The 22,221-nt window shown below is 49.0% G+C and overlaps 1 protein-coding gene and 1 non-coding gene across 22 annotated transcripts in view; both read left to right on the forward strand.

The window, feature by feature from the left end:
* Nucleotides 1-9,699, forward strand: part of GRK4 (G protein-coupled receptor kinase 4) — a 77,069-nt gene extending 67,370 nt beyond the window's left edge. For 18 of the 21 annotated variants that reach the window (XM_063705070.1, XM_063705072.1, XM_063705081.1 and 15 more), the window contains 4 exons: nt 4,305-4,442; nt 6,289-6,426; nt 7,324-7,461; nt 9,511-9,699. In XM_063705070.1, the coding sequence (XP_063561140.1) occupies nt 4,305-4,442; nt 6,289-6,426; nt 7,324-7,461; nt 9,511-9,564 (468 nt within the window). In that variant the 3' untranslated portion in view covers nt 9,565-9,699. The remainder of the gene's footprint in view (nt 1-4,304; nt 4,443-6,288; nt 6,427-7,323; nt 7,462-9,510) is intronic. The other 3 variants (XM_063705073.1, XM_063705076.1, XM_063705074.1) reach the window with 2 other exon arrangements.
* A 3,367-nt stretch (nt 9,700-13,066) lies between these two features.
* On the forward strand, nt 13,067-13,173 carry LOC115934381 (U6 spliceosomal RNA). The gene has a single exon (XR_004070194.1). It is a non-coding gene; the product is annotated as a U6 spliceosomal RNA (small nuclear RNA).
* The last annotated feature ends 9,048 nt before the right edge of the window (nt 13,174-22,221 follow it).

Consider the following 22,221-nt stretch of genomic DNA (forward strand, 5'->3'; position numbering starts at 1 on the left):
GCTGACTCCAAGATGGGCTGGAGGGAAGGGGGCACTCGCTGGAGCCAAGTCCTTGCAGTGGGGAGGACAGCAGCCAGCGCACGGGGAGTGTGTGGGCAGTTCCTCCAGTGACCGGAGAGGAGGCAGAGTCTGTGGCCAGTGCAGCACAGCTGGGGAGACGTGAGCGGGGCTGTGAACGGTCTCTTATGGAGCTTCTTTTTCTCAGATGGTCAGCCCCTAGTGGGGAGCAAAGGTAGGAGGCAGGTGTGAGGAAAGGGGAGGCTTGAAGGCCTGGAAAGCAGGGGTTTCCTCAACAGCATCAAGAGCCCATGCAGACCTGAAGGGAGGGGAGTGGCTGTGGTTGTGTGCTGGGCTCCTGCCACACCTGGACGGCGCAGGCTCAGAGCCAGCAGGGAGCTGCACTCGCCCAGCTCTGGTTTGTCCAGCAGCTAGAGAGAGGCCGGGGAGCCGGGCTGCATGCCAGGGAGTGACTAGAGGACAGACCATGGGCTCGACGCTGGCTCCAGTGGACAAGGAAATGGACACAGGGAACGGCAGGTTCAACAGGATGGGCAAAGCATGGTCCAAGTTGGGAGTCCATGCACCTCCAGGCCAGAGTTAGAAAGATGAGAGGGACGCTCAGAGAGGAAGCTGCTTGGAGTGGAGCTGACAGAGTGCTTGCTGGCCAAGAGTCTGGGGTGTGACCAGGGAGAGAGTGGCTGGGGGTCACTGGGGGGATGGAAGATGAAGTCACTGGAGAAGAGAAGGCCACAGGACCAAGCAGCCAGGCATAGGCCCCTGCCTGGGTGTGGGCATTCCTAGCAGCTGTGCCTGGGTAACTGACATGGGCTGGCAGTGGCTGGAGAGGAATTATTCTGATGTCCTTTTCATGTGTTTCCATATATGAAGCCATGGGTGCTACAGGCTCGTCCTGGAGCCAGGGGTCAGCCTGGAGTTCTCCCGGCTACCTCACTCTGCTTAGAGCTGACTGTTAAATAATGGAGTCTTCCTCCCACAGGACACTGACAGGGCTGCAAGAATGTATAAATATGTACCAGAAATGGAGTCTGCCCCTAAGACCTCACAGTTTAATGTTAGGCCTAAAACAAACACAGAAATGACTGCAGTGAAAAAGCAGAATGGGCCGGGTGCGGTGGTTCATGCTATAATCCCAGCGCTTTGGGAGGCCAAGGCAGGTGGATCACGAGGTCAGGAGTTTGAGACCAGCCTGGCCAAGATGGTGAAATCCTATCTCTACTAAAAAAAAAATTAGCCAGGTGCGGTGGTGGGCGCCTGTAATCCCAGGTACTCAGGAGGCTGCGCCACTGCACTCCAGCCTGGTGACAGAGCATGACTCCGTCTCAAAAAAGAAAAAAGAAAAGAAAAAGCAGAATGCATACTTGTTCTGCTAGGCTCGGGGAGGGGAAGAAAAATAAAGCAGGATGCAATGGGTGTCATAAGTGGATAGAAACAAAGGCTCAGGGGTTTTCAGGATGAAATCCGTGGTGTTGGAGGTGCTGGGAAAGGAGGTGTCTGAGTGAGGGCTGTGTGTGAGAAGCTCTAGCTTTGAAGTTAGGGCCAGGTGAGTCTCAGCTCCCATTACAGGATCATCTCTCCCAGCTCAGTTTCTCATTTATGAAATGTAGATGAGAGTAGCTCTTACTTTATAGGATTGTTGGGAGGATAAAATGAAGTAATACATGTAAAATGTTTAGTAGCAAATAATCCTCCATAATTACTAAGAGGAGAAACAGTTTGTTCTTAAAGAATGGGTTCTATGGGTTAATGACGTCCCACAGCAACTGCTGGCAGCTGGACCTGAGCCCAGCTTTTGGACCAAGCCCCTCTCCTCTGCTCTGTGCTGCCTGGTCAGGCCATCTGTCTTAGTCCCTTCCGGCTGCTATGACAGAATCCCTTAGACTGAGCAATTTATCAACAGCAGGAGTTTATTTTCTCAGTCAGGAGGCTGGAAGTCCTAGATCAAGATGCCTGCAGATTTGGTGTTGGTGAGGGCTGCTCTCTGCTTCATAGATGGAGCCTTGGCTGGAGCTGGTGGCTCATACCTGTAATGTTAGCACTTTGGGAGGCTGAGGCGGGAGGATCACTTGAGCCAAGGAGCTAGAGACCAGCCTGGGTAACACAGTGAGATGCCGTCTATATTTTAAAAGAAAGAAAGAAAGAAAGAAAAGAAAAGAAAGAACGATGGAGCCTTCTCACTGCACCCTCACAGGGCAGAGGACAAACCAGCTCCCTGGGGCCCCTTTTCTAATGGCACGAATCCCATTCACGAGGGCAGAGCCTTCATGACCTAATCACCTCCAGAAGGTCCCACCTGTCAATACTATTGCATTGGGGATTAAGTTTCAGCTTACAGATTTGTGGGGGATACACACATTCAGAGCATCCTGGCCCTCGATGGGAGTGGAGTATGCTGGCAGCAAGCCCAACCATGGGGCTGTGGAGTCCCTGAGATGCAGAAATGGTATTTGCATTACGCTTAATTTTCAGATCTGTTTTATTTATTTATTTATTGTTGTTTCTTTGAGACGGAGTCTCAAGAAACAGATCTGGCCCAGGTTGGAGTACAGTGGTGCGACCTCAGCTCACTGCAGCATCTGCCTCCCGGGTTCAAGGGATTCTCCTGCCTCAGGCTCCCGAGTAGCTGGGACTACAGGCACCTGCCACCACGTCCGGCTAATTTTTGTATTTTTAGTAGAGACCAGGTTTCACCATGTTGGCCAGGATGGTCTTGATCTCCTGACCTCGTGATCCACCCACCTTGGCCTCCCAAAATGCTGGGATTACGGGCATGAGCCACTGCGCCCGGTCTTCACATCCGTTTTAAATTAACAAAGCATGCAAAGAATAAATGCATTGAGCAACTGTTACTGAGCGCCTGCTCTGGCTAGGTGCTGGGGTATCACAGTGGGCAAGAGTCACACAGCCCTAGCTTCAGGAAGCTTTGAGTCTAGCAGGACAGCTTGGCAATAATGGCGCATCCAAATGACTCATTCTCAGCAAGAAATACTTGTCATCGAGGAGAGGTGGAGGATCCCCTCAGGCTGTGGCAAAAAAATTTGGGGAGCCTAATCTAGTGCAGGTATGGGGGCCAGAAAGCTAAAACCTGAAGAATTTAGCAGGAGTCAGCAAGCCGAAGAGCTTTGTAGACACAGCCCTGGAGCAGGCACAGCCCAGCAAGGAGCTGAGAGCGGTGGGAGATAGAAGCGCAGACCAGAATGCTTCCTGGTCTTTGGGACTTTGAGTTGGCCAGGGATCAGCATACTTTTCTGTAAAGCCAGATGGTAAACAGCGTCTAGACTTTGCAGGTCTATTACAGGGATTCAGCTCTGCCACTATAGTGCAAAAGGGTGGTGCCGATAAAGCCTTGTTTCCAAAACCAGGCAGCTGGTGCCTGTGGTGGCTGGACTGTGGTTTCCCAAGCCCAGGTCTAGGTCACATTTCAGGGGTCCAGGTCTTTCATGTGTTGCTTTTGAGCACAGCCCTGCTTTTTCTGATTGATGAGAATTGCGGAGGAAGGCTTATTTGACTTCGTGATGATGGTAAATATGTATGTGAGGAATACTTTCTAAAGAGATCCTTTCTGGTAATTTTAAGAATATACTAGAATACCAAAATATTAAGAATATATTTTGAGAACTAGGTTTGCTAAGTGGTTGCCTCATCTGAGGTCCTTAGTGGTATTTCTGAAATTGACAACAGTTTCTGTTTCCTCTTTAAAAATCCCCACATTTTTATGATTAATTTTTTTAACTTAAGGAATAACATAGCCAACCCCTTATTTATTGATAGCTCAAAGGCAAAACCTTTGCCCCCGTCCTTTGTGAAGCATCATATAACTTAATGAGTAAAGTCTGAGTTCCTGAGGTCTGCTTGATGCTTGGAAATTATTTGTTAGATGCAGCCGGGTGCGGTGGCTCATGCCTGTAATCCCAGCACTTTGGGAGGTCGAGGCGGGTGGATCATGAGGTCAGGAGATTGAGACCACGGTGAAACCCCGTCTCCACTAAAAATACAAAAAATTAGCTGGCCACGGTGGCGGGTGCCCATAGTCCCAGCTACTCGGGAGGCTGAGGCAGGAGAATGGCATGAGCCCGGGAGGCTGAGCTTGCAGTGAGCCGAGATCGCACCACTGCACTCCAGACTGGGTGATAGAACGAGACTCCATCTCAAAAAAAAAAAAGAAATGATTTGTTAGATGCACCTGCTCTGCCCTCCCGAGTCCTTTGGTTATTATTATGCAGGGGAGTTTTGAGTTTTCGTTTTTATCCAGAGGCTTAAGTGGGTTGCATTTCTGCCTCTTGCAGTTACTCACCAAGAATCCAAGCAAGCGGCTGGGCTGCAGGGGTGAGGGAGCGGCTGGGGTGAAGCAGCACCCCGTGTTCAAGGACATCAACTTCAGGAGGCTGGAGGCAAACATGCTGGAGCCCCCTTTCTGTCCTGATGTAAGTGCATTGCCAGGACGAGCAGGGCCCTGGGAACAGTGATCCGCACAGCACGGTTTTTCTCTTTCTTTTTTCAAAAATAGAAATGGGGGGTCTCACTATGTTGCCCAGGCTGGTCTTGCACTCCTGGCCTCAAGTGGTCCTCCACCTTGGCCTCCCACAGTGCTGAGATTATAGGCGTGAGCCACTGTGCCCGGCTGCAACACAGTTTTTTGTTTTTTATTACAACAGATACAGAATCAGCAGGTACAGTTAGCATGTGGCTTTTGCTCATGGTGCCTGTTCTACCTGGTTCTTCTTCCCTCCCCCGTCACCCCAGTGTCCTTTGGCCACTCACTGGGCTCCTCACAGACCTCAGCGGTGCTCTAGCTCCCTGCCTGGTGTCACTGTCAGCCTCACTGCTGGTGGAGCCCCCCAAGTAGCTGAGACTACAGCCACACACCACCCAGCTCATTTTTACTTTTTTTCTAGTGACAGGGGTCTCCCTATGTTGCCCAGGCTACTTTTGAACTCCTGGCCCCAAGTGATCCTCCTGCCTTGACCTCCCAAAATGCTGGGATTACAGGCATGAGCCACTATGCCTGGCCACCCATGTCCCCTTTCTGGTCTCAGGGCTGGCTTTCTCTCTCATTCTTGTGTTTCCCACAGCCGTGAGGCCCTGCTTCCTTTGTCTGGAACGCGTGTCCCCACTCTGCTTCTCATGAGGTCCTGGGACTGTGGCCTGGCCCTGTACTGAGGACCCTGAAGTGGTCACTGTGCCTCCTTGTGAGTGTGCTGTTGGGACACCTTCCTTTGGACTGTCCCCGAGGGGCGGGGCCTGCCGGTCCACTTCCGCCTCCTCACCTTGAGGGGATGAATGAGTGAAGAGCAGCTACTCTAACAGCCGTGCTGACCGTGGCCTTTGGAGCCACCGCTTTGCTGAAACACTCACTGTAGTGCACAAGTCCTGGGTGAAAAGTTTCTCAGAACTGCGGGTGCCTCCGGCATGAGCAGATGAGGGTCCCACAGCTGCTGACTTCCGTGCTTTTTGTTCCTTTGCCCTGAAAGTGCAAGGAACTGTCCTGGCGGCAGGTGGAGACCCGGACCTTGGCACTCCCTCCTGCCTGCCTGACCCTCTGCCTCTGAGGACAGCAGTGCCAGGATAGGAGCTGCAGGCCTGCGTTCCTGTCCCAGAGGAGGGACCTGCTGATTCAGGGAGCTGAGTGGAGGGATGAGGTCCCTTGCAGCCTTGGAGACCACTCAGTGGACCTGGAGGAGGATGGGAAGTGGGAGCTGCTGCTGTTCCTCAGGTTTTCTCCGGGTGCTTTGCCAGGAGTGCACCAAGAATTGGAGGCAGGGGCGAGAATTGTCACTAAGGGATCCCACCGCTGGTGGCCTCTATCCCTGTTCACACTTCTCCGGTTCTGTGCTGCATCTTCCAATACGTGCAGTCCACCCTGACCTGCATCCCTGGCCTCTGTTTGCAATCCATTTTGCACTACGGAAGGGAGAAAGGCATGGCCTCAGGAGGGGTGTTTGTGTGTGTGCGTGTGTGTGCGTGTGTGTGTGTGTGTGTGTGTGTGTGTGTGTGTGTGTGAGAAGGAGGGAGAGAGCCAGGGCACGCAAGGGACCTGCACAGACGGTACCACAAAATTGGTGACACTAAAAGCTGGCGAACCACCTCTTCAGAGGACACATCTCTGATTTAGAAAATGCCTCAAGTGAGAGAGGGGCCTGGCAAAGGAATGGAGACAGGGAGAGTGGCGGTGTTTATGCGTCAGTTTGCTGGGCGTTTCATTCTTGGGAACTGAGGGAGCTGAGAATTGCTGTAGTCATCTCAGAGGCTGCCCCTGTTCTTGCTACACAGCCTCATGCCGTTTACTGTAAGGACGTCCTGGATATCGAGCAGTTCTCGGCGGTGAAAGGGATCTACCTGGACACCGCAGATGAAGACTTCTATGCTCGGTTTGCTACCGGGTGTGTCTCCATCCCCTGGCAGAATGAGGTACTGCCCTTCCAGCACAGCCGCTTTACGTTAGTTCCAGCAGTGACCCAGGGAAAAGGGTCGCTGTGTGTGTGTGTGTGTGTGTCTGTGTGTCTGTGTGTATTTGGGAGATAAAATTATATAAGACAGCTGGGCGCAGTGGCTCACGCCTGTAATCCCAGCACTTTGGGAGGCTGAGGCAGGCGGATCACGAAGTCAGGAGTTCGAGACCAGCCTGGCCAACATAGTGAAACCCCGTGTCTACTAAAAATACAAAAATTAGCCAGGCATGGTGGCAGGCACCTGTAGTCCCAGCTAGTAGGGATGCTGAGGCAGGAGAATCGCTTGAACCTGGGAGGCAGAGGTTGCAGTGAGCTGAGATTGCGCCACTATACTCCACCTTGGGCGACAGAACGAGACTTCGTCACACACACACACATACACACACACACACACACACACACACACACACACAAAAGATTGTATAAGACTTTTGACCACAGGACTAGACCATGGGCAAGCCAAGGACCATATCAGCAGCTGTCCAGAAGCACAGCGGCTGTCCCTGGTCCCAATGACAGGAAGTGGGCAGGAGGTAGCTATTTTGGGTGTGATGGGAGCTTGCCTGCCACCCCGAGCCCCACTCCCTAAGCAGGGCTGGCTGGCAGCCAGGGTTCCCATGGTAGTTCCCTGCTTTGGGAGTACACTCAGAGACAAGGGGAGAGGAGACCACATTACTTATTCCAAGAAGAGGTCAGGAAGCAGGGAAGGAGGCACCCAGAAAAGGGGCCCCACAGTGGGTGCAGGAGCTCTGAGGTGCCCCGCACGGGGCTGGGCAGGAGCTGCTGGCACTGGGAGACACCCACTGACCTGGAAGTTTCTCTGCGGCTTCTCTGTCCTGTTCTTCTGTGCATGCAGATGATCGAATCTGGGTGTTTCAAAGACATCAACAAAAGTGAAAGTGAGGAAGCTTTGCCGTTAGATCTAGACAAGAACATACATACCCCGGTTTCCAGACCAAACAGAGGCTTCTTCTATAGACTCTTCAGAAGAGGGGTAAAAAGACTTAAAAACTAATATATGTACGTGTGTGTGAAAAAAAAAAAAACATACTGACTGCCAAGGTGAAAACATGGTACTTCTTCTGTTTGCGATGGCTCCTACAAGCAGTTTTATACAGTTTGAGAGCCACGTGGTGCTAGGTAGAGGCCAGCCAGAACAATGAGAACATCCTCGCAATGAGGTTTGTTGCTGGGATGAAGACTGTTCTGATCCAAAACAGGACTACCTTCCAACATTTACAAACAGGTTCCCGTGTCGCTGACAAAATAGTTTACACTGGGCTCAGAAATCGGCATCCTGTGGAACCTTCGTCAGATGGCACTCACACGTGCATCTCTCCCTGCTCTGGTTCTTAGACTCACCTCCTTCGCCCGCTGCACAGGGAAAGTGGATTCCTTTTTGAAAATGGAATCCTGGCTGGGCGCGGTGGCTCACGCCTGTAATCCCAGCACTTTGGTAGGCTGAGGCAGGCGGATCACCTGAGGTCAGGAGTTTGAGACCAGCCTGGCCAACATGGCAAAACCCCATTTCTACTAAAAATACAAAACTTAGCCGGGTGTGGTGGCGCATGCCTGTGGTCCCAGCTACTTGGGAGGCTAAGGCAGGAGAATCGCGTGAACCCAGGAGGTGGAGGGTGCAGTGAGCCGAGATCGTGCCACTGTACTCCAGCCTGGGCAACAGCGCAAGACTCCATCTCAAAAAGAAAGAAAGAAAAATAGAATCCTTTGGAGAGACTTTCCGTAATAGCATTAAATGTAGACAAGCCTTTTTTCCATGCAAAGTGTCTCTCCTCGGATTCGTGGGCCATCCTACTTTGCACCCTGTGTGTTCCCAGGGGGTTGATTCAGAGCTTGGCCACTAACATTCTAATCCATCTTTCTTTCAGTATGAAAAATAGGCTAGGCGCGGTGGCTCACGCCTGTAATCCCAGCACTTTGGGAGGCTGAGGAGGGTGGATCACCTGAGGTCAGGAGTTCAAGACCAGCTTAGCCAACATGGTGAAACCCCATCTCTACTAAAAATATAAAAATTAGCCGGTCATGGTGGCAGGTGCCTGTAATCCCAGCTACTTGGGAGTCTGAGGCAGGAGAATTGCTTGAACCTGGGAGGCGGAGGTTACAGGGAGCCGAGATTGCGCCATTGCGCTCCAGCCTGGGTGACAAGAGTGAAACTCCGTCTCAAAAGAAAAAAAAAAGGAAAAGAAAAATAAGCTTTAGGTGGCAAATATCTCAAAGTGGCATTTCCCATGGCTATCTTTCCTCTGAGAACTAAGGGTTAGGTGTGAACTAACAAAATGGCTCTCCCTGACCCTCGGTGTGTAGCCAGCCCTGCATGGAAATAAATGCTCCTCCCTGGGCACCGGTCCCAGTGTCCACACTTGGAGATGGAACCCAGGTTCCCACGTTTTGGGGAAAACCTGCCGTTGAGAGAATCTGATTGCACAGAGTGAAGCCCATTCTCCCCACACTGCTTCTTAGGCAGCCAGAGACCCTGTGACATTCATGCCTCAGCCATGGTAAATGCAGAACTTACCTGCTGCATTTGCTATGTATGTGAGCTAAGCATCTACCACGTCATGAAGTAAATAAGGAGAAAATTTTTCAGGTTTTTGCCTGCCTTAAAATTAGCACCCCCCTGGCCGGGCATGCTGGCTCACACCTGTAATCTCAGCACTTTGGGAGGCTGACGTGGGAGGATCACTTGAGATCAGGAGTTCGAGAGCAGCCTGGCCAACATGGTGAAACCCCGTCTCTACTAAAAAGACAAAACTTAGCAGGGTGTGGTGGTGTGTGGCTGTGGTCCTAGCTACTCAGGAGGCTGAGGAAGGAGAATTGCTTGAACCTGGAAGGCGGAGGTTGTAGTGATCTGAGATCCTGCCATTGCACTCCAGCCTGGGCGACAGAGTGAGACTATGTCTCAAAAAAAAAAAAAAAAAAAAAAAAAGCACCCCCCCCCCAAAAGTTTGTAAATGGTTGTCTACACTTAAAGAAAGTGAAACCTTCGCATCAGCCCTGTGCCTGAGGCCGCCGCTGTGTGTTGTAGGGCTGCCTGACCATGGTCCCCAGTGAGAAGGAAGTGGAACCCAAGCAATGCTGAGCACCCCGGTGCAGACCACAGAGCAGACCCTGGCGCCAGGAAGGGGCATGTGTTAGCGTCTCGTCCCACCTGGAAGTGTAATAAATACATCTAAATAAAGCACGCCTTGGGAGTGTACAGATCTTTCTGCACTAATACCTGAGTTGTCTTTTCACTAAAGCTGGATTGAAGAAAAAGCCCCAAGAGTACCCCTGAGGCCCCAGACACGCCCAGGTGTGGGCGCCTTGCGTGCTGGGGTGCCCAGGTGTGGGCGCCTTGCGTGCTGGGGTGCCCAGGTGTGGGCGCCTTGCGTGCTGGGGTGCCCAGGTGTGGGCGCCTTGCGTGCTAGGGTGCGAGCTTTCCCTGCACCCAGGGAGAGACCAGCGGGGGCTTGGGAATGGATGACCCAGCACTGCAGTGCCTCGCGCCACCCCCAGACTTGGTCTCAACACTCGGCCAGAGATGTGGTGGTCCAGGAAGAGAGGGGGCGGCCGGGCCTCCCTTTCCCCAGGGCCTGGGTGTCAGACAGTCCGAGCCCGTTGGCATTCCTGCATCTCCCGATGGCTGTCCCGTTGCCTTGTGCCCCTCACCGAGATTCCTTAGGTTTGTGTGTTTGTGGCCAGTTTTTATTTTCTCTGAGCATATCTATCTGCCCTTGAAAGGGGCGGCTCCCCATGACCCTGCAGTCAGGGCCTGGCGGCCAGGGCTCCAGCAGGTGCGCCCGGCATGCGGTGACAGCCTCCACCGTGGGAGTCCACGTCAGGGCCCCCGAGAGGCTGGTGCTGTGTCAGGGATGAGGAGCCCGCCCTCCTGGGCTTTAGTGGCGCTTAGGAATCTGGGAGCTTCCCGTGGAGGTTAAGGGGGCTGAAACTGCAGAAGTTGATAACTCACAGCAGTGCGTGGTGACTCTCTCCAGCTGGAGTGCTCACCTGCGGGGAGACGTGGCTTTGTGCGCTTGGCGAACCCCCACGCCAGGGCGTAGCAGAAGGGTGTGGACCAGCACTGAAGCCCCGCGGAGGCACCTGTGCGTGTGCGAGGGCCTAAAGATTTCCCAGGGGGCGACGTTGGAGCTGGGCGGGGAGCGAACAGGAGGGACAGGGAGGGCTGAGGCCCCAGAGCTGACTCTGCTGAGGGCCCTCGCTGACGGCCTTGAAGCTGCGCCCAGATCATTGGTGAAGGTGCGGAACTTGGGCCTTTTTCCTGAACTGTGCTTAGGGGGATGGGCCGGCCCGGCGCTGGCTGGGGCTTCCGCAGAGCAGGGCAGCATTTGACATGGTGAGGGCTGGTTCAGGGAGGAGCTGACGGGGACACCAGCCGGGTGCCTTCACCTTCGCCCCATCCTTTCTCCACTGCTGTCATGGCTGCCTGGAGCCTGCAGCCGGGATCTTTGTGCTGCCTGCTGCGTGAGAAGCCAGGGCACAGGCCTCGGTGACTTTGAACCAGACAGTGACACATCGGACAGCTGCGTGCAGGAGAGGAACCACAGTGCCTGAGGGACACAGCGCTCCCTGGGCCGCTTTCACAAGAGCAGCAGGAGCGACCAGGCTTCCAGGCAGACGTTTCGCTTGCATCGGGGTGTGGGGAAAATCAGCTTCCGCAGGTGCCCACCGCCGGCTCCAGCAGGGGCACTGAGGCCCGTCCTGGGAGGAAAACACCAGCGGGGATGTCACCATGAGGTTGGGAGCCTTCTTTATACGAGGGGAAGGGGAAGGGGACGTTATCTCGGGGACTTGGGGTCTTTATTCTTTGGGGGAATGGAAATAGCTTTGCTTTTCTTCTGATTGAGGCAAAACTCATTAAAGAGTAAGGCTTTTTGAAGCGGGTGACCGCGGCGGGACTCTGGACCCCTCTCCTCTGTGCCTCACTGTCCTCAGCTGCAGAATGAAGATGGCAGGAGTTGATGCCCCCGGGATGCTGAGATTAGGTTTCAGAGTCTGTAAATCATGTAGCACAGTGTTGAATACGTGGTCACCATTCAGTAACTATGCCGATAATCATGGAAAAATAATACATGTAGAAAATACAGGAAAACATGCAGAAAAGAAAAATCACCATTATTCCACCCCCGCCCCCATTTCCACTCGGAGTCTTTCCAGGAGTTCTTCCATCAGTGTAGACAAAGTCCACAGCAGAATCACAGTGTAGACGACTCTGCTGGGGGCTGGGGACCTGGCTGGGCTAAGGACCTGACTTCCTTGCCAGCCACAGGGCCTCTGTAAAGGCCTGCCTCGCGCAGGTGTTGAAGTTTAGGGACACCTGCCTGTCAGAGGCATTTGAACAAGAGCAACTCCATCTTGAATGGGGGCTGGGTAAAATGAGCCTGAGACCTGCTGGGCCGCATTCCCAGGAGGTTAGGCATTCTTAGTTACAGGATGAGATAGGAGGTTGGCACAAGATACAGGTCCCAAAGAGCTTGCTGACAAAACAGACTGTTTTAAAGAAGCTGGGGCTAGGCGCTGTGGCTCATGCCTGTAATCCCAGCACTTTGGGAGGCCGAGGCAGGTGGATCACTTGAGGCCAGGAGTTAGAGACCACCCTGGCCAAAATAGTGAACCCCGTCTCTAATACAAAAATTAGCCAGGTGCAGTGATGGATGCCTGTGGTCCCAGCTACTCGGGAGGCTGAGGCAGGAGAATCTCTTGAACCCAGGAGGCAGAGGCTGCAGTGAGCCGAGACCTGGGCAACAGAGCAAGACATCGTCTCAAAAAAAATAATAAAATAAAGAAGTAAATAAAGAAGCTGGGAAACCCACCAAAACCAAGACGGTGATGAGAGTGACCTCTGGTCATCGTCACAGCTCATTACATGCTAATTATAATGCATTAACATGCCAAAAGACACTCCCACCAGCGCCATGACAGTTTCCAGATGCCATGGCAACGTCTGAAAGCTACCCTGTATGTTCTAAAAAGGGGAGGAACTCTCAATTCTGGGAATTGCCCACCCCTTTTCCGGAAATCTCATGAATAATCCACCCCTTGTTTAGGATATAATCAAGAAATAACCATAAAAACGGGCAGCCAGCAGCCCTCTAGGCTGCTCTGCCTACAGAGTAGCCATTCTTTATTCCTTTACTTTCCTAAGAAACTTGCTTTCCCTTTATGGATTAGCCTCGAATTGTTTCTTGAGCGAGATCCAAGTGCCCTCTTTTGGGGTCTGGATCGGGACCCCTGTCCAGTAGCACTCCCTCCATCTTGCCTGCTGAGGAGGAAACTAGACCGGGGAACCGACCAGGGTTGCAGGGCCCAGGGCCCGAGGGCATCGTTCATACCCTGGGCTGGTGGCTACGGAACTAATAAAGTCCTTTTTGTTTCTTTGTTTCTTTTTTTGCTTAAGCTAGTCTGAGTTAAATTTCGCCATGCCCAAGTGAAAGCTTTGACTGAGAGAAATAAACCTAGGCCAGGATTTGTACACAGACCATTTGGTAACTTGTTCAATTAACATGTTGAACATCTCATTTTTCTCTTTCTGTTTCTAAGCAAACATGTATGTATTGAAGAGAACTTTGAAATTAAGAAGAACAGTGCTCGCTGTGGCAGCATATACACTAAAACTGGAATGATACAGAGAAGATTAGCATGGCCCCTGCACAAGGACGACACACAAATTTGTGAAGCGTTCCATACAAAAATATATTTAAAAAAAGAAAAAACACAAAATCTCATCTTTAATATTAGCTGCTGTGCATAGGCAATCCCTATCAACATTTTGTTTGCCATTTATATAATTAATATAGTAATTTATTTCTTTCCATGTCATTTGGCTGCTTAAATTTTTAATGTTTTTTTTGAGAGTCTCGCTCTGTTGCCCAGGCTGGAGTGCAGTGGCGTGATCTCGGCTCACTGCAACCTGCATTCAAGTGATTCTTGTGCCTCAGCCTCCCGGATAGCTGGGATTACAGGCACCACCACCACACCGGCTAATTTTTTTTTTTTTAGTACAGATGGGGTTTCACCATGTTGACCAGGCTGGTCTCGAACGCCTGGCCTTAAGTAATCTGCCCATCTCAGCCTCCCAAAGGATTACATGTGTGAGCCACTGTGCCTGGCCTGCTTAATCTTTTATTACATATTTCAGTCATCCATGATATTGTGAAGTTATATTTGGTTTTCGTTCAGTCTCCTGGCATATATTTCCCCAAATCCTTGGAATCTTCAAAGTGATGAATGTCTTTTTTGTATGTTAATGAGGTGGCTGGTGGCTCCTAGACAGCTTCAGGATAGGAGGCGGGGCTGGTCACCGGAAAGAAGAAGGTAGGGTTAGAAGGTTGGGACTCAGCCCTACTCTTGCCCTCTGGGAAGGGAGAGGGGCTGATGGTTGAGCTGATCACCAATGGCTAATGATTAAATCATGCCTATGTGATGAAGCCTCCATAAAAACCCAAGAGGACAGGGTTCAGAGAGCTTCCGGGTAACCTGGAGGTTCCTAGAGGGCAGCGCACCTCCATTCTACAGGGACAGAAGCTCCTGTGCTTGGGACCCTTCCAGAACGCTCCCTATGCATCTTCTCATCTGGCTGTTCATCTGTATCCTGTAAAATATGCCTTGTAATAAACCAGGAAATGTGTTTCTCTGAGTTCTGTATGCTGATCTAGCAAATTAATTGAACCCAAGGAGGGGGCTGTGGGAACCCCCAATGTTTAGCAGGTCAGTCAGAATCACAGGCAAAATAACCAGGGGCTTGCAGTTGGCATTGGAAACGGGGTTCAGTCTTGTGGGAACTGAGTCCTCGATCTGTGTGGTCAGGCGCTGTCTACAGGTAGATGCTGTCAGACTTGAATGAGAGGACACCCAGCTGGGGTCCGCTGCAGAACTGATTGCTTGCTTGTTGGTGGGGAGAAGTATTCTGTGTTGATTCTTGAGTGAGAGAACAGGAAAAGGACACTGCGCTTTCCCCCTAGATCCTCAGGGTGGCTGAATAGACATATTGAATACGCTGTAGGAGGAGTTATGAATATTTGTGAGAGGAGCAACACGCAGTGTGCAATTAGCTTCATGCCTCTTCATGGGTCACGTGTTCAAAAAATGTTGGGGTTAGCGTGATCGGAGGATGTAGCTTTCCTCCCTCTGACGTCAAAAGGTGAAGCAGAGGACACAAGAACCCTCACTGCACCGCCTCTGGAGACGGCCACGGCCACTCCAGGGTCTGTGGTCTTTTACCAGGAAGGGAAGCATTGTCTGGCCGTGGCCTCAGATGATTGGCTAAAGGCAATAGAAGAATGAGATGTCTGTTCTTTTTTTCCAGAGCTGGTTTCTGTTTATGCTTTAGGAAGGCATTCCAGTTAAAGGTTGTTAAGGAAGGGGCACACTGAGGCGAGTCTGACCTCCTGTCCTGTCACGGCCAGGAACTCAGTTTTTAAGGTTTCTCTGAGGTCTCCTAGACCAAGAAGGGGTCTGTTCAGTTGGCAGGGGTTTTAGGATTTTATTATGTACCTCAAGGGAACAGTAAACATCACATCATAAATTTTTTTTTTATCAAATAAAGCACAATATGCACTCAAAACAGTGTTTGAACATTTTAAAGAATACATATTATATACCTCTGTTAAATGAAAAACTTCAGCCAAATTAAATTTAAATGAGTTTAATTGAGCAATGAACGATTCACAAATTGGGCAGCCCCCAGAATCACAGCAGATTCAGAGAGACTCCAGGGATGCCTCGTGGTCAGAACAAATCTATAGACAAAAAAGGGAAGTGACGTATAGAAATTGGAGGTGAGTACAGAAACAGCTGGGTTGGTTGCAGCTCGGCATTTGCCTTATTTGGACACAGTTTGAACTCTCAGCAGTGTACGAGTGAAGTACGGCTGCTGGGATTGGCCAAGACTCAGGTACTGCCACAGGTGCGGACTCCCAAGTTAGGGTGTCAGTGTTTCAATCTTGTCTACCAGTTAAGTTAGGTTGCAGTTCGTCCACAAGGACTCAAATAGAGAAGTATGGAGTCCTTCTCAGGCCATATTTAGTTTGCTTTAACAATTCCACCCTTTTGGTCATTTTCTCTATTTTCAGAGATTGACCAAAACTTTAGTCATTGATGTCACTATCACCATCATAAATGTACTTATTTGGTCCTGAAACCCTCTGAGAAACAGTAGAACAGTGAGTTTTGCAAAGGTAGGAACAAGGACTGAGGGTACCTCCTTATGCTGGAACGTCCTGTTTATAGGGGAATGTGTTAGGATCTATGTGTTTCCTTAAAGTCTTAGTTTGATTATGTCACATTTAGCATGAGTGACTCCATTTTTGTTTGGCTTAGTCTGTTGGGACCCAGTGCATGAGCTCAGTCCAAAACAATGGCCTCCCATAATTTTATTTTAATAAATTCCCCTTTTTGTCCAGGTTCTCACTTAGGTGAGTGTGGGCAGCGAGCCACCCAGTTGCCAAGGCAAGACCCCGAGGGCACAAGCTGTTCCAGTATAATAAAAAAATATATATATAGAATAAGAATAGTTATACTAGGCCGGGCGCAGTGGCTCACGCCTGTAATCCCAGCACTTTGGGAGGCCGAGGTGGGCAGATCATGAGGTCAGGAGATCGAGACCATCCTGGCTAACACGGTGAAACCCCGTCTCTACTAAAAATACAAAAAATTACCCGGTCGTGGCGGCGTGCGCCTGTAGTCCCAGCTACTCGGGAGGCTGAGGCAGCAGAATGGTGTGAACCCGGGAGGCGGAGCTTGCAGTGAGCCAAGATTGCGCCACTGCCCTCCAGCCTGGGTGACAGAGCGAGACTCCATCTCAAAAAACAAAAACAAAAACAAAACAAAACAAAAAGAATAGTTATACTAGAAATAGATTATAGATATGATTAGATATGAATATTATCAATCATTAGTTTGTAGCATTACTCTTTATTCCAATATTATAATAATCTTTGTTCTACCATTATAACCTACGAAAAACCAGGCCATACAGGGATAGGAGCTGAAGGGACATGGTGAGAAGTGACCAGAAGACGAGTGTGAGCCCTCTGTCACGCCCGGACAGGGCCACTAGAGGGCTCCCTGGTTTAGCGGTAACGCCAGTGCCTGGGAAGGCACCCATTACTTAGCAGACCAGGGAAGGGAGTCTCCCTTTGGCCGGGGGAGGGGGACGGAGGGGTTAGAGAAGACTCTGCTCCACCATCTCTTGTGGAAGGCCTGACATCAGTCAGGCCCGCCCACAGCCATCCGGAGGCCTGACCGTCTCCCTGTGATGCTGTGCTTCAGCAGTCACGCTCCTGGTCCACTTTCATGTTCCGCTCTGTACACCTGGCTCTGTCTTCTAGATAGCAGTAGCAGAATTAGTGAAAGTGCTAACGTCTTTGAAATGCATAGAAGAAATAATGACGTAAGCTGTCTCCTCTCTCTCTCCGCCTCGGCTACCAAACAGGGAAGGGCCCCCTGTCCGGTGGACACATGACTCGCGTGACCTTACCTATCATTGGAGATGGCTCACACTCCCTACCCTGTCCCCTTGCCTTGTATCCAATAAGTAACAGCGCAGCCAGGCATTCGGGGCCATTACCAGTCTCCGTGTCTAAGTGGTAGTAGTCCCCTGGGCCCAGCTGTCTTTTCTTCTATCTCTTTGTCTTGTGTCCTTATTTCTGTGATCTCTCATCTCCGCACACGAGGAGAAAAACCCACAGGCCCAGTAGGGCTGGACCCTACAGGCGAGAGTGTGACCAAAACTTAGGGCCTTAGCACCAGTCTCAGTTACCATCGTTTTGGGTTTCTGGTCTCAGCACGTCATTCATAGGTTACGGTGTCCTCATGGTCACACATTTCTTTCAGCTTGTGCCATTCCAGTTGAAGAGAGACCATTTGTTGTTCTAGAGATGGCTGCATGCAGACATTTAAAACCTTTGAGAGAATGCAGTGCACCAGGGAGACTATTACTATGACCACTGGGAGGATAATACCAAGAGTTTGCAGTATGCTCCTTACCCAGGGTCCCCATACACCAAACCACCCCAAAGCAAATAGATCAGACAATGAGCTAGATAAAGAGGCTACTCACTTAACTAAGTGGCCTTTTCATTCATCTCCCACAACTGAATCTCTATAATACCTGATGTATTTCTCCCTAGGCCACAGGTGCCAGCAGCTGCACAGGTACTTTTCTGTTTAGTCAATTCTATTATTTAGCATAACTTTCACAAGAGAATTGAAAGTCTGTTGCGTAACTATAGCCTTTACAGTAGAATCTGCTATACAGCCTATCATGAGGGATACATTTCTGGTTATGGCCTCTTTTACTCTAAACCATGGAAAAATGATGCCCTTCTGGAAGAGTAAAGCCCTCCTGGCAATGCCCTCTTTAACCCATGGTGTGGGTTAAGAGGAGTGAACCGATGTTCTGTTTCTGACTGATTACAGGCAACATGTGTCTCATTAAAGTTTCTCACCTACACTGGACCTTCATCTTTTATCTATCAAAGTATAAAGTTATCCGTGTATAAGGCTGGCTGCAAAATCCTTCACAAATGAAAGTATACCCCATAAGTGCACACAACAGATCCTCTTTTCATTTCTATTATTCATAGAGGCATAAGCAAGGAACAAATATTCAAAGATAAGAGTCTCATGGCCAGGCGTGGTGGTGCATGCCTGTAATCCCAGCACTTTGGGAGGCCAAGGTGGGCGGATCACCTGAGGTCAGAAGTTCAAAATCAGCCTGGCCAACTCGGCAAAAACCCATCTCTACTAAAAATACAAAAATTAGCTTGGTGTGGTGGCAGGCACCTGTAATACCAGCTACTCGGAGGGCTGAGGTATGAGAATCGCTTGAACCCAGGAGGCAGAGGTTGCAGCGAGCTGAGACTGCACCACCGCACTCCGGCCTGGGCGACAGAGCCAGACTCCGTCTCAAAAAAAAAAAAAAAAAAAAAAGAGAGTCTCATGACAGTAGAAGTCTTGATCCACGATCTTAGCAAAAGCTGTTCACATCAAGGATGCCATCTTCTGGGGAGAGACTTCCTTGGCTTTATCTTAAAGGTTCCAATGGGTGTACAGTTCCAGGAGTGTGGATGGACCCTTCTCAGTTGTGAGATTATGAACCCAAGTTTCGAGATCCCTAAGTTTTGTTGCAGTGTGGATGGCAAGGACAGTCTTTCTCTGATGTTCTCAGAAGATCCAATCTTCGGGTTCTAGAATGCAAAGGGTTTGACCTCAGTGAACCATAGAAAAATATACTGTAGCATAATAACCTACTGTTAAAACATCAGCCCTCTTAACATGGGAGAGCTTTTATACAACCCGGAAAACATGCATTGAAAATGACGATTGAATAAAATCCCTTTATAAAATATTTACATAGCCCAGGGTTATAAACTATTTTAGCAATTTATAAGTTATCACACACACACACACACACACACACATATACACACATATACACTTTTTTTTTTTTTTTTTGAGATGGAATCTCTCTCTGTCACCCAGGCTGGAGTGCAGCGGTGCAATCTCGGCTCACTCCAACCTCTGCCTCCCACACACCAATGTATTTAATTTGGATTACTTTATCTTTTCCATGATGAGTCATGAAATGCAGAACTTTTAATAACAAAAGCTTTAAGGACTCAGGAAGGACAAGGTGGCCGTCCTGGTTCTCCGTGAGTCCATACTTAATTAACATTAGACTTCAGTCCTCTTGAATCCCAGTTGCTTCTCCAAATTAGGTGCATTGCACGGATAACTGATGGGTTATCACAGGTAATTTGACTTAGACCATGGATTTCATTCAAATTGTATATCTGAACTATTTCAGTGTCAGCTGATTTAAGATGAAAATCTGGCAAACTATTTTCTTGGTATTCAATTAATTTTTGTTCTACTTGGGTTAGCAGTTCTATAAGCCAGTCAGTCTTTTCATTAAAGTTCCAGGAATTCTTACCCAGTTCAAATGACATGATTCTAAAGTTATCAGAAACCTGTATTCCAAGACTGATTTTTAGGGTCCTTTTCATCCTTTTATGAATCTCCTTAAAGACACCATACTTTTGAAGTTTTCAGAAACCGCACCAGCATTAAGCAATTAACTGTGGAAATGACTTTAAATAGTCATAGTTAAAAACACAATTGACAAGGAAATTTGGTTATTTCTATGATTTACAGTAACTTAACCATAATTATGATTGATAGCATAGACTCAGGCATATTAGAATTTTAGAAATCCCATTTAATTTTGGAACATATATTAATATCATTCACTAAAATGTAACCTGAAGAGGAGTAAACATTATTTTTTGACAATGCTTCCCATGTAACTTAACACATCAGATTATCCCGTTTACCTCTCTTTGGATGCTTTAGGGGATCTCTGTAGCACCCCAAAGTTAGAGGTCAGAAAGACTATTTTGAAGCTGAAATTTGATTTTGGGAAGCCTATCAAATATATTAAAGGTTTAAAACCCTTGATGTTATGCTTAACTAGTTTGACCATGAGGTGAGATTCTTATAAACCTTTTATAATCCCTTACAATTTGTGTGTGTGTGTGTGTTTTAGATGGAGTTTCACTCTTGTTGCCCAGGCTGGAGTGCAGTGACAGGATCTCGGCTACCGCAACCTCTGCCTCCCAGGTTCAAGTACTTCTCCTGCCTCAGCCTCTCTAGTAGCTGGGATTACAGGCATGTGCCACCATGCCCAGCTAATTTTGTATTTTTAGTAGAGACGGGGTTTCTCCATGTTGGTCAGGCTGGTCTCGAACTCCCGACCTCAGGTAATCCACCTGCCTTGGCCCCCCAAAGTGCTGGGATTATAGGTGTGAGCCACCGTGCCTGGCCTTTTGCCAGTTTGATATTTGGTGCCCCCATGCAGCCAGTTGGGTGGCAACTTGCTGCTCAAATTTAAAAGTTGAGAGGCTTTTGCCTGTGGTTCAATGAAACAGAAAAAGATCATTTTCCTTTATGATGTGGCTTGGCCCTCAGGGATATGATGTGGAGAGCTGGGTCACTAGGGCTACTCAGGGAAGGGGAATCCAGAAGCCTGGCACACAGCAAAAGGGTAAGAATTTCTTACCAGTCAGATTTATGACTTCTCTCTCTCTGTGTGTTCAAACTGGTTGAATGAATTAAAAAAAAAATCACTGCTTATCTCCTCTGTAAAATTTTGATTAATGGAAAAAAGGATTTGTGAGGCTAATCTCAGGCTGTAGTGAATCTTGTACGCTTTATGTATCTTCCTGCGCTGTTCTGTGATAAAAAGGGGTACCTTAGGATAGAACATGGGCTTAAAACCCCATAAGCTTGCTCGCTGCTCAAGATGGCCCAACAAGCTGGTCAGTCACTGCTGCAGATCCCTGAAACAAACAAAAAAACTAGATGAGGTCTCCATCTTGTTTTAAGTCTTTGGGAGTTTGACCTTGTAACCATGTGGCAGTTACTTGGTCTCCACCTTCCAAGTGGAACAGGAATTTTGGGTTCATGTCATAGTTAGCTCTACAATCTATCTTGAGTAGTTACGAGCCTTTGCCAGCTGAAAATTAACTACTCTAGACTCTTCCTGGGAAGGGCAATGGAGACTGCCCAGTGCTATATAGTTCAGTGGTGATCTGGGTTTGATTCCTGGCTTAGGGAATGAGTACTTTCTAATTGATATTTGGGTAACCTTTGCCATTTTTTGATTTTCTCCCCCTCCACAAACTGTCTTGAATTGCCTTTCTCAGAGCACCTGGGAGGTTACTTTCAATAAAGTTTAAAGGCAGGAATATTGGCTGTTTGGCCTGATGAAAGTTGGGTAATAAGCAATTTAAAAGAACTTTTATTAAAGAGTGCTATGGTTAAAAGTCAGCTTAATTAAAAGTAGATATTCTGGCTCTAACAGCCTGGGACTCCTTGGGAAAACAGGAGGTGCCAGAGACCCCGTTTTGGGAAAAACCTCTGTTTTACTCATGAAACCCCAGAAATTGGAAGTAGATAGATTTCTTTCAAAATCTAAGGCTCTGTTCTGTTTTGCATTGGATTATCTACTGTTTTTTACTTGGGAGTATCAGAAATTACTTCACATAGAGCCTTGGTGTGTAATAACTAGGTAGGAAATATACTTTAGGGATGTCTAATGGCAGTTATGGGGCTGACTCCCTCTTTTTTTGGGGGGGATCCAGGATCTGGTATAAAAACGAGACCTCAGGCTGGGCACGGTGGCTCACGCCTGTAATCCTAGCACTTTGAGAAGTCGAGGTGGGTGGATTGCCTGAGCTCAGGAGTTCAAGACCAGCCTGGGCAACATGGTGAAACCCCACCTCTACTAAAATAAAATTAAAAAAAATTAGCCGGGCATGGCGGCATGCGCCTATAGTCCCAGCTATTTGGGAGGCTGAGGCAGGAGAATCGCTTTAACCCAGGAGGTGGAGGTTGCAGTGAACTGAGATGGTGCCACTGCACTCCAGCCTGGTGACAGAGCAAGACTCCGTCTCAAAAAAAAAAAAAAAAAGAGACCCTTAATTTTTGGAGATCTGTTTTGCCTTCCAGCTGTGCCTGCTTATTATATTAGGCCCTAGAAACTGCATGCTTTCCTGGTCCTGTTCTTCCAAGGACTCCATCCTAAAGCCAGTAATCCAATTTAGAAACTTAGAAAGTGGTAAATGAAAAATCTTACAACTATTGGATCTTCTTCTGTCTGTGTAGTTATATATGTGTTGTGTGTTTAATGTTTATATAAAAGAGCTCTAATTGCCAGGCACATTGGCTCACGCCTGTA

Source organism: Gorilla gorilla, chromosome 3 (assembly GCF_029281585.2).
Source record: "Gorilla gorilla gorilla isolate KB3781 chromosome 3, NHGRI_mGorGor1-v2.1_pri, whole genome shotgun sequence".
In the NCBI taxonomy this organism is placed as follows: Eukaryota; Metazoa; Chordata; class Mammalia; order Primates; family Hominidae; genus Gorilla; species Gorilla gorilla.